We start from the raw sequence: 12,092 nt of genomic DNA, 5'->3' as shown, positions 1-12,092 counted from the left end.
CCATCCGTCCTCCCTTCTCCTCTCCACACACACCACCCTGACCTTGACTCCAGCTTTTCTCAATCGGAAAGAAGATCCCAGAAAGACTCTAATCCTCCTGGTAGACATGCCACTGGCTGCAGCCATGCCCACGCTAGCTGTATTTAACTGATTTCTCTTTGAGTTGAACTGACTCACAACCTCAGATTCCTTGGACTCCCTGCCCAAGAGGGCCTTGGACAACTGAAGCAGATGTGCCACGTGACACCTGCCAATCCTCCTCCGCCTCACGTGGGGAAACTGAGGCCTGGAGGAACAACATGGCTAACTCCCAGACCAGGCTGCTGGCCAGAGGCTGCTTTTCCTTCCAGACTGACAAACCCCGCAGCGCCTGCCCTTCTGGCAGTCCTTGGCCCTACACCCCCGGCATGTCATGCGTCTCCTCCTCACTTTCTAGGGGCAGCTCAGCTGCAGGCTTGCTCTCCTCTCTCCTCCAGGAGGAGATAAAAGACTCCCCGACTAGATTAGCCACCTCCTTGGCTGGAGTGCAGCGAAGCGCAGCTCCCGCGCAGGCATGCCTCAGCTGTCCGTAATTCCTGCCTGGTGAGGCTCTGTCAGGCACTGCGATTAGACGGCTGCCTGCTTAATGACAGGGCGACGGCTGCATTCACTCAGAGCCTGAGAAGCAATTACCTTGAAAATGGGGGTCACAGGCCCCACTCGTCCGCTTTAATTGAATTCCAATATCTGCCTCGAGCTGCCTTGACCTAACTTGTAGCTTCCTAAATACTACTTAAAGGAAGTGGAGCTAATCCAAGCAGTGCTTCTTCCCCAATTTTATTCCTTTCTTCAAATGTAAATATATATACATATATATGTATTTTTTTTTTAACAAGAGGCTTTTAATTCCCAAAAGAGAGGCAGGAAGGAGTGGGAACCCCACTGTAACCATTATAGGGGGTGAAAGCACTCAGCCTGGAAACCTAAGACGATGCCTGGGGTGGGGGAGATTTGAGCAGGGAACTCAAAGTGCATGCCCCACCCTTGCACCACCACCACCACTGCAGAGCCACTGAGACAGTCCCTGGCCAGTGAGGAGGACACCATGCTAGAGCTGCACCTGGCAAGTGGGAGAGCCCTGGATCTTGGGCCTGTCTTGGCTGCTAAAGATTTCTTAAAACAATGGCATTGGGCTAAGTCAGTGATCCTCAATCACTTTTGTCCACAGACATTAGCAAGGTCCAGGGACATTTTTGGATGTCACAGATGCATGTGGGGGGCTACTGAATCTAACACGTGCAGGTCCAGGATGCTGCTGAGCATCCTACAATGCCCAGGACCACAAAAAAAATTACCTGCTCCTGAATTTCAATAGTGTTGAAGTAGAACAATCCTGTGCTAGATGATCACTGAAGATGCTGCTGCAAAACTTTTAAAATATACTGCTTTCTCCTCAGGGGGTGCTGCCCAACCCTTTGCTCACCTTCCTATTTCCTCCCACAGAGTCTCCCCCCAGCACTGCAGGGGTCAAAGCAGCCTAATACTTCCCTCCCCCTCCAGCAGCAGCAGCAGCTTGAATAGGTGCTAACACCAGGAGGAGAGGCCCACCAGGGTGCCTCCGCCAACCATTTCAGATGGGTCGCAATGGCAGGATGGAAGAAGGGTCAGTGTCCACCACCATCACTCTGCCAAGCTGACTCTGATCTCCCAGAAGTCCTGTAGGAGCCGGGAAAACCCAGAGAGATGACATGTCCACCCCTTTCTTTTATAGATGCAGAACTGAAGCCCAAGAAGAGAAGAGCCTGCCCAAGGTCATGCAGGGAAACACCATGAGTAAAACACAGGCCTCCAGTTTTCTGCCCGAGACTGAAAAGCCAGGAAGTGCCATTTATCCCACCATGCAGAAGAAAATCCCAGGGCCTCAATTCTACCTTGAAATAATGACCTCACGTAAGAACAAAAAGAGAAATAACGAAGACCAATCACTAACTCAGAAAATGCTAGGGCTAAAGGGACCTCAGCTAACCAGTCCACTGCTTCCCAAATCTGACTATGCGCCCACAAAATGGCAGGAGCACAGATTCCCAGCCCCACCCACAAATCTGTGGGACAAGTTACCCGGAATCTGTGTTTCCTATAAGATCCTTGGGAAACACCAACTGAGTGGTTTGTGGGTGGGAAAGCAGTGACCCCACTACTCCCTTCATTTTAGGGACAAGTGGTTGGACAGGGACACCCCAAAGTCACTGAAAAAAACTTCTCAGGTGCTTATTTTAAATATCCTTAGCCTCACACCAAAGAAATAAGTAGAAGGCGGCTCCTATCTGAATCCAAGAAATGCACAAAAAAATGGGAGCCAAGTACGGTTACTGAAGAGGAGCACCTGGCTTCCCCTTTCCATGGAGTGGTTAGACTAGCAGGGGCCTCACGGGGCACTTTTTTGTTCCATTTGTTTTCCCCATGTCTGGGTGAATGGAACTTGAGGTCAGGAAGACCTGTCTAGGTGCCCCTGATGGAATGGGGCACATGATACTCAGCCATGCAGCTCAGCACATGGGACAGCAAGACCCAAACCAGGTTCCATAGCATAATGCACATCAATAGTACAGCAGAGACAGTTCTGACCCCAGGCGGCCAAAGAAGGGCAGACCTCTACAGGAGGAGGCAGAAGGCCCCGGGAGGGGCATGAGGCAATGGCCAGGTACTGGTCAGTCAACTTAGCCTCAGAGATGATCCCAGGCCACTGCCCTCCTCAATGACAGGGATACCGAAGTCAAGGGACAAGGAGGCTGGTGAGTTCAGAAGTGGACTTGAGGCATGCCTGGCATTCCTTTAGTTTGGGGCCTGGAGGGAATTGAGAGTCACAAGCAAGAGAGTCCCAAATGGATCCCACTGGGATGCTTGGGGAAGCCGGAGCCCTGGGGCCGCCATTCTTTGAGGCCAGCTAAGGTCAGGGTCCATCTCTGGTTATGGTAAATGAGAGGAATAAAAGGGCTATACACACGGTGAGAGGCAGATTGGGGAGTCCACGTACCCCGATGATGGCGTTCAGCTCTGTCATGGTGACCTGCTTGGCACGCTCCACTGCCTGAGCCACCTGCTGCTGGTGCTGGAGGGAACATAGGTGGTTAGACATGGCTGTCCTGACCAGCAAGGAGGAGGCTGGTGGGCGGAAGAGCACCAGAGGAGCCTCCTGGGACACAGCCCTGCCCTGAGACAACAGGAGACCCACTAACCAGGCCCAGGACACAGGGAAAGGGGGTGATGGGTGATTTTACTTTCTTCTTTAAAACCTTTCAAATGAGCATGTATTAACTTCTGAGCATGTGTTAACTTCCTTTTAATGGCTTTCCATCTTAAAATAGAGATAAGTGCCAAAAATAACTCGGTAAGCCATGTCCCTCCACCACATACATGAAAAATTAATAAATAAAAACAAAACAAAAGCCTTTGTTTAATGCAATGTGAATATAAATTGGATATTATACAATATTACAGAATGATTATAAATTTTCTAACTATAGTGTCTATAGGAGGAGGTCCCCATTTTTAGCACAGCTACAGTAGTTAGTGGAGAAATGTGGGAATATCTACAATTTACATTCGAGGATTCAGCAGAAAAGTTTATGTATGTTTACTTATATAAGAGAGAAAACAAAGTATGCCCAGCTAGAGAGAGAAAGTCATGAAATGAACCCTAATGAACACCATGGACTTTTCTGAGTGGTGGTGATGTGTTGGTACAGATTCATGAATTCTAATAAATAAACCACTCTGTTATTGGAGACGCTATGGGAAATCTCTACTTTCCACTCAACTAAAACTGCTTTTAAAAAATAAAGTCTATTATTAAAAACAACAACAACAACAAAAAAATGTTTCTTTCATTGCCTTTGGCCTTAAGGTAGTACCAGCCACACACGCAGCCGTTTGCAAGTTCCCAGGACACTGTCATGTCTGATTCCAATCATTTCTTGTTCACCACTTTGCCTCAGAAACCCATGTGTCCAAGAGGGAGCTGACGTGGACACGGCCACTGAGGGGGTTGGAGGATAGGGCCTACCTTTGCTGGACAGAAAGGGGCCCACCAAGTCAGCCCATTTATCTGCCTGGCACACCAAAGTGGTTCCTTGAAGATGTTCCCCTCGAGTAAGCCCTGTAGCCTGGCTGCTGCCTCCAGGGGAGTCCCTTGGAAGGTGTGCTTATAAGGTGATGTGACTACTGGTCATGCCTCTGGTGAGGGCACTCTGTACCTAGGGGCTGAAGTCCCCTTTGAGTGCTGGTTCCCCATACAGAGTCCCTTGGCACTGACTGGCCTCTCTCGCTTGCTCCTAGATATGAGGATGGAGGGATGGAGCACAAGAAAGCAGAGGGTGAGGATGATCTCCGAATGGGACAGAGGACTTGCTGTCCATCACAGCTGCAGCTGCAGGTCAGGACCCACCTCCCTGGCTTCAGGCAATAACAGAAGGAGCAAAGAGTCCCTCGGATGTGGCCCCCACCCCTGGATCAGCTGAAGAAGGCTCCATAAATCCCCTGGGTGTCAGCAGGGTCCACAGGACTGAACAGGTGGAAGTCTGGACTACAACGAGACCAGAGGGCCACTGAGCTGACTCAAGAGAACAAGAGGAAACAATAAAAGAAGGTCTCACCTCTTGTGACAGGAAGGGCATGATCTGGGCTAAAATTGTGTTCAGTCTCTTCGCAATCTCTGTCTGCAAAGGAAAAGAGACCACGTGAAGCCTCAGCAAACAAATCACATCAGCAAAATATCAGAGACAAGTGGAACTGAAAACCCCCAAACTGTGGACGGACCCTCTCCACAGGTTCCATCCTTTCCACCCTCCACCTCCACGGCAGGGAGCCGTCTCTCCCAACTCTCCAGCAGCCAGGCTGCCTACATCTTGGGGAGCTCCCATTTCCTGTCAGAGGTGGTCTACACAGCTGGTACCCTCTGGGTGGAATCCCTAATTAAACCAAAGCCGAGCAGCACCCTGCCCCCAGGAAAGCCCAGCTGGATGAGGAAGGAAGTGCTCTGTCCAGTGTGCCTACGAACTGTGATGGGGTTATGGGCCAGGCACATGGAAGCCCCTGGTAAGCATGGAGCAAAGGGCTCCCTGGGGCCAGTATCACAGGCCATGGTATAGGGCATTCTGGGGCTCCCCTTGCTCTCCACTGGTCACTGCTGCCTCTCCCTCCCATAAATGTGCAACTCCCATAAATGTGCAACTCAGCCTGGAACCCCAACACTAGTTTCCATAGGGCATATCTACGAAGCTGATTTAATTAGGGATTTCACCCAGAGGGTACCAGCTGTGCTCTGCATCAAACATGTAGACCACCTCATCTAAGAAGCTGCTCAGAGAGGTGACCCTCTCATTCCAGCCCCTCACACAGGCTGATCAAGAGAAGCAGATCAGCTGTCTCATCTCCAACACCCACGACAGACCACATTTAGGAAACCATCAAGCATTCCCACGGGTGTCCTGTGTGACCCCCAGATATCAGATCACAAGTGGTGCTAAATGGTTAACTGCTTCCAGACAGGAAGGCCTAGATCTCCACCGACAGACAACTCTCTGAATCGCTTTCCTCATCTCATTGGGAATCCAGAGCAGCCAGGGCTGAGGTCCCGGGGCCAGCTTCAAAGCTTTCATCAGCACATAGCAATCTTTCAGAGACAAAACCATGACAACAGCCTTTAAAAATCTGTGATCATCTGCATGTCAAATGATTCTGGATGAGAAATCCATGTGCACTTAAAATAAAAACAATGCCGTCTGAAGCCTAACCAACAGACCCTGGGCCTCGTTAGAGTTCCTGGGGCCAACGGCCCCCACCAACCTCCAGCACGCACCCACACCCACACGCTCACACACACTAAGGAGGAGGCCTACAGGGGTTTGCAGTTTGTGGTGAGAACACGCTTTGGACTGAAGAAGCTGATGAGTTTTTGCAGGCCTATGTCCTGGGCTGCCAGCCAGGGTGGCCGGACTCTCCAACCCAGAATGCTGCCCACAACAGCAGGGACTCCTGGGTGGGGACAGGCATTGTTGCTGGCAGCTCTCTGCCTGGAACACTCAGATCCTCAGGAGCAGAGCCAGTGTTCCCAGCAGGCACCACTCTGGCATTTGGAGTAGAACAATTCTTTGTTATGAAGGACTGTCCCTCCAACCCCAGACCAACTGTGTCACTAATGATCCTCACTTCCAGACTCCCTGGGGTCGGAGGCAGGAGTATCATCCCAGCTCAGAATCTGTGAATTTGCTCACAGGTATTACACACTCACAAGGATACCTACCTTCTCAACCTCAGTAATGTTGATATTTGGGACCTGATAATTTTTTTGATGTGTGCACCTGTTCTGTGCATTATATGATTTTTTGGGTGGGGATACTGGGGATTAAACTCAGGGGCACTTGACCACTGAGCCATACCCCAAGACCTATTTTTGTATTTTATTTAGAGACAGGGTCTCACTGAGTTGCTTAGTGCCCCGCTGCTGCTGAGGCTGGCTGTGAACTCTTGATCCTCCTGCCTCAGCCTCCAAGCCACTGGATTACAGGCATGCACCACCCGTGCTCAGCTGTATTGTAGGATTTTTAATAGCACCCCTGTCCTCTCTACCCAGGAGTGTCTATCACTTACTCCATCATAAAGAACCTGAGAGGTTTCTAATTATTGTATAAATTAATCTAGAAAAAAAGAAAAACAATGCACTCCAAAACAGGGTCCTTTCTCACCTCTATTTACTTTTTCCTACCTCAAATCCACTGAGTGGTGGAAGAAGGATGAGCATAATAGTCAGGATTGTATATGGTAGGAATTCTAGAAACAATCATCCAGCCTCCACCACAATCTAAACCTGCATAGAGCAACAAGTTCACTCACCTGTCCCGTTTATGTGCCAAATAAAAACAGAAAAATACAAAAACAAAAACGAACCAGTCTTGTTGCTTAGAAATTTCATTGGTCCAAGCTCTCTTGCCTCAAATGAATAGGATATTAATGACTGAAATATAGTATGAGTTTAATAAACCTTTGGCCAAAAAATAATATTGACAGCCTGTCTGCATTTTTTTATGTTTATTTATTTGGTACTGGGGAGTAAACCCAGGGGTGCTTAACCACTAAGCCACATCGCCAGCCTTTTTTAGTATTTTATTGAGAGACAGGGTCTCACTGAGTTACTTAGGGCCTTGCTAAATTGCTGAGGCTGGCTTTGAACTCACAATCCTCCTGAGGCTCACCTCAGCCTCTCGAGCCGTTGGGATTACAGGCGTGCACCACTGCACCTGTGCATTTATTTTTTGAGCCTTCAATTTGCAGAGTGATCCTCATCTTGATCTGGGTCTACCCCACTGTGGGAGCATCTGTGGAGGAGCCCAGGTGGAAGGAACACTGACAAACCACGGGGAGGTGGGGAAGCTTAGGCCCTGCGCAATGGAGTAAGGTACTGCAGTAAAGCCAGACCAAGGTAAGCCACTCACAAGGGTCTCTGGCTGCTGCCCCCTCCTCATAGTCAGGAAGATGGGCAGGCTCTGAACTTTGCCAGTCACTTTGGCCTACTTAATAACTCCAACTCACAATGTCTGGGGAATCATAAAAGGGTTCCTTGATGTTGCTTACTTCCTCTGGCAAATGGGTCAAGGGTCAGGGTCTTGGGGGGGGGGTGTGGAGGGAGTAGCCATCTTCCCCCTTCCCCACACCTTTACCAAACATGTGGCCACACACACACTTCCCACAGGTGGGATCTTCCTGCAGGGCCTGGTCCAGAGCCCAGCATCCTCTGGTTATGAGTAAAAGGGATCCATTGGGATTTCACACAGACATGCCCAGTTCAAGGTCTGGCACACAGGCCACCAGGTGCCCACAGAGGGGTTGCTCAGAAGCCCTGTGGGCAGCCCAGGGCAAGTTCCCACTTAGCAGCACCCTTTCACCTCAGCACTCACACTGTCTTTCCTGGGGCCCAAACCCAATAGAGAGGCCTTGGTGTGGCAGCAAGGCTCCAGGACAGGGGTGGGGCATGTGAAAAGGCAAAGGTGGTTTTATATTTGGAGAACTTTAATACTCGATCAGAGCTTCCCTGACCCTGTCCTGAGTTTTTTTTTTTGTGGGGTGAAGGATGGAAGGATGTGGAGAAAGCAAGAAAAGCTCATTCCTCCCCGTGGTAACTCTGCCATATTTGCTGCTGAATATCATGCTTTGCTCCCCTTAAAACTAGCAGTACACAAAAACCCATCTGTACACAGGCTGCCCAATCTGAGAATGGCCTCCACACACACCACAGTCAAAGAATGAACTGGAAACTTTGTTTACGGTATTTTTTTGAGCATGGTGCTTGAGGGAGGGGAAGCAATTGCCCAGACAGAATCACTCTAACAAAAATGACAATCACATAATGAATGATGTCCACTGAGCCAACTGTTAGAAGCTTGGGAGCTCTGATAACCCTGGAAGGAAGACACTTACTAGAAGCTCCAATCTTCAGATTGGGAAACTGATGCTCAGTGATTAAGTAACTTCACTGAAGGACTTTCTGCCAAGAAGCCAAATTTCAGAATTTGGGGAGGGATCAGAGAGAGATTTTTGTAAGAAAAAAACGACCATCAGTGTTAATGATTGACAGCATTTCCGATTAGAACAGCTATCCAAACAGCCTTTGATCCAACTCAAAAAACCTCTAAGCATCAGCTCCAAAAAAGGGGGGGGAAAAAAGAATCAAGATGCAGGACTTGAACAATGGGGACAAGTCACAAATCACAGACTGGAACCAGATCATACGTTGGTTGACTCCTTCTGGCAACTGGGCACAGCCTGTTATCAACAGGCAGCTGAGGTCCAGGAGGCTCACCTTGGTCCTTCAGTCCGTCTTGGTGCCACAAGGCCACTGGCTGTGAGCCAGGTCTTCAGAAGCACCTGCAAGGTGGTGGGAGGGGAGAGGGCTTCTCTGGAACCCTCTGGGAAAAGGTATTTGGGGAGGCTGATGCAGCCTTTGAAAGTTGCTTTTCAAGTGTGGTTCAAAGAGGGAGGCTTTGCTGGTGGAAAAACATAGCTCCTCAGAAGTAACTAATCTACTAGATGCAGACACAGCAGCTGAGACAAACGGGCACAGAGGTCCCGCTACATTCAGAATCTGTGCTACCAACTGGGCGCTGGGAATAACATCTGTCCTGCGTCTCTGTCGAGATTGTTAGACAAATAAATGACAGAAAACGAGATAGTGGGGGGCAAGTGTAATTTCCCAAAGAGCAATCTGTTCCCCGCGCCGTAGTAGCTCCCATTCGCACACTCGTCTCCTCATTAACGCAGGACCTCTGAACATCTCGCTGGAAGCCAAGGAGTCTAAAAGTACATCTCCCCAACCACGGCCTACCAGCCACATTTGCGGTGACTTCAGACCATGGTGCTTCTTGACCATCGACACTGAGGTAGAGGGACAGAGCCTGCTCTTGGCTCTCACCCCTCAGCAACCGCCTGCTGCTGGACCCATCAGCACCCAGAATTCATCCTTGGTCATTTTGCTTCCTTAGCTGAGTGTGCTCAACACAGTCAACAGCCACCCTGACAACCACTGTACCAAGAGAGCCTCTTTTTTTTTTCTCCTTTGTGTGTTTGCACATGTGTGTGTGAGCATGTGGGCGTGTGCTGGGGCTTGAACCCAGGGCCTTGTGCATGCAAGGCAGGCACTCTACCAACTGAGCTGTAACCCCAGCCCTCCCCTAGTTAGTTTTAAACTGCCCAGTCATCTGCACCTGTGGACCCTGAGCGCACACTTCCTTTCAACCTCAGCCAAACAAAAGCAAGGCCAGGGAGAAAACTGCCTCTTTAAAGAGCAGGTTTTGCTCCAGTGCCACACAGAAGTGACCTGAATTCTCCCCCAAGCCCTTCCTCTATCTTGCCCTGTGGCTTTCTGGCAAATTACTTCCCTCCTCCCAGCTTTAATGCCTCCAAAATGGAAGGATGGAAGGTCCGACTAGATAATGTATTAAGTCCAGGAGCCCTGATTTAGAATGCCACACCCTTTTGACCTGCTCTCATCACACCCCTTCTTCCAGACAGCTCTGTGGCATTTAAAAGACAAGCAGGGAGGAACCAAGCCACATGGAGAGGCGGGCAGATGTTGGGCAGGAGGCTAGGGGGCGGGTTGGGGCCAGGTCCCCAGGTCCTGTCTTCATAGCATAAATCATTTCAGTTTGTTCACAGCAGAACTGTGCAGGGTTGTCAGAGGCCACAGGCAAGGGTCAGGATGCCCATTTTTAAGTGTTAAGCATCTCCTGTCCAGATTCTCTGATTCACAAGAAATCTGTCCCATGTCTGTTAGGCAAGGGAATGGCCATCCCATGCTATTAGACTCCCAGTGACATCTCTGAAATGAGGATTCCTTCCTCAAAGAATCAGGGCAGTGTCTTGGAAAGAGTACTGAAGTATGGGTGTGGACATGTGTCAGAAAGATGAGATGAGGAACAGATACCTGCCTATTCTGAAGCTTCAATTATACTTGAGCCATGTAGAAACCATGACCTTTGGAAAGACTGGCCCTGGTCTTTGGGTCTCAGGTCACTCCTCTAGAAGCCTGTGTGTCTGGGGTGAGGTCTCTGTCAGCTCCTGAGGTTCTTGAATTTGAAGGAAGTTTTACCTGGCTCTCTCATGACAGCCTGTCCTGTCCTGAAGTGACAAAGTGAACCTGCTTCATCCTGAACTCAAGTCAAGAGGCATGGGGAGGGACTGAGGCGAGGACTGCGCAGGAGGCGGCTCCTGCCCTAATGTTCCCAGCAGCTGGGTGCCACCATCACCCAGCCGTCAAATCCTGGAAGATTCCAGAATAATGTGTCTGGACAATTTTAACTTAAAATATCCCATTGCATTTACCAGGCAATTCTAAATTGATAGCCCCTCAATTATTAACTAAAAAGATGACATCCTTGTCAGGCAGTTTCTCCCTAGGCTAAGCAGTGAATGTTTATCAACATCAGAAGGAAAATCCAGGGAGGGTGAAGACCTCCCATAAAAGCTGGGGTGGCTTCCTAGGCCCCTTTCCATCCATGCCCTGGCCCTCTGTGGTGGAAGAAAGGGGTAAATAAATGATCCATTCAGCAGCCTCAGGAGATAATGCCCTGTCCTGGAGAGGCTGGCTTACACCACAGATCACTCGATGATAGGCAAGCCTCCTTTTTAAAGACTCTCTTAGCACTGACATATTGATCAAATTATATATAACTACAACGTCATTAAATATTTATGCCTTCCGAGGAAGGCTACGGAAGCAAGGCCTAGCCCTCAGCATGACTCTGAGGATTGGCTTCCTGGGGGAGGGAAGAGGACACTGGCCAGGCAGCCAGGGATGGCCACCCTGTGCACCAGCCCCGTGCCCTTCCCAACAGAGTGAGATGACAGGAGGGAGGAAACACCCACCCTTCCCCAGCAAGGGTCAGTGAAGGGAAGGGGGGCTGGGATTTCCGGATTGTGACACAGCCCTTGGGTACACTTCCCTGAAAGGAATTCACCTTCCCTTTCCTCCAAGAAGTCTGGGGTGCGAGGGAATTGGGAATGGTGAGGGGGAGGCCCGGGCAGCACAGCCTGGAGGGTGGCGCTCCCTGCTCGGGATGCCAGTGTTAGAGCCTCAGTTTCTGTGGCATGAAGGAAACAGATTTGGGTGCAGAATTATCCTGGGTGCTCTCAAAATATGAATCAGACACTATGTGCACGTGGCTCTGCCCTGGGGAGTGTTCACTGAGATGTGGAGGCAGGCCCCGCTCCACAGGAGGGAACTGGGCTTAATGACAGCCCGAGTCCCTCCCAGCTCTAAGAGTCTCTAAGACTTTCATTTCTGACTCTCAGTTTCCATCCACCAGGCTTCCTGTTAACAAGATCCAATAATCTTTAAATATTTGTTCACTTTAATTTCTTGGTTCCCAAACACATTAAACTCTGCTTGCCTCCCACCCCCACTTAGGAGTGATGGCTCTCAAAAGAGCTTGCTTGTATAGACAGAACAGGCAAAGCCTTTTCAGATCACCCCTTCCCCCAACACTGCCCATTCATCCCAGGAACCCCCTCCCCCTCCCCCACCTCCCTCACAAACCCTGCCCCTCCCACACATCCCGGCCCCC

General features: G+C 49.9%; 1 protein-coding gene across 10 annotated transcripts in view; it reads right to left on the bottom strand.

The window, feature by feature from the left end:
* Positions 1-12,092, bottom strand: part of Tle3 (TLE family member 3, transcriptional corepressor) — a 48,350-nt gene that overhangs the window by 22,034 nt on the left and 14,224 nt on the right. For 5 of the 10 annotated variants that reach the window (XM_048793542.1, XM_048793546.1, XM_048793545.1 and 2 more), the window contains exons 4-5: positions 4,632-4,694; positions 2,984-3,088 (exon numbers count right to left, since the gene is read on the bottom strand). In XM_048793542.1, coding sequence (XP_048649499.1) covers positions 2,984-3,088; positions 4,632-4,694 — 168 coding nt within the window. The remainder of the gene's footprint in view (positions 1-2,983; positions 3,089-4,631; positions 4,695-12,092) is intronic. The other 5 variants (XM_015480475.2, XM_015480478.2, XM_048793548.1 and 2 more) reach the window with 1 other exon arrangement.

Source organism: Marmota marmota, unplaced genomic scaffold, assembly GCF_001458135.2.
Source record: "Marmota marmota marmota unplaced genomic scaffold, marMar, whole genome shotgun sequence".
Classification (NCBI taxonomy): Eukaryota; Metazoa; Chordata; class Mammalia; order Rodentia; family Sciuridae; genus Marmota; species Marmota marmota.
This window is presented reverse-complemented; position numbering and strand designations above follow the sequence as displayed.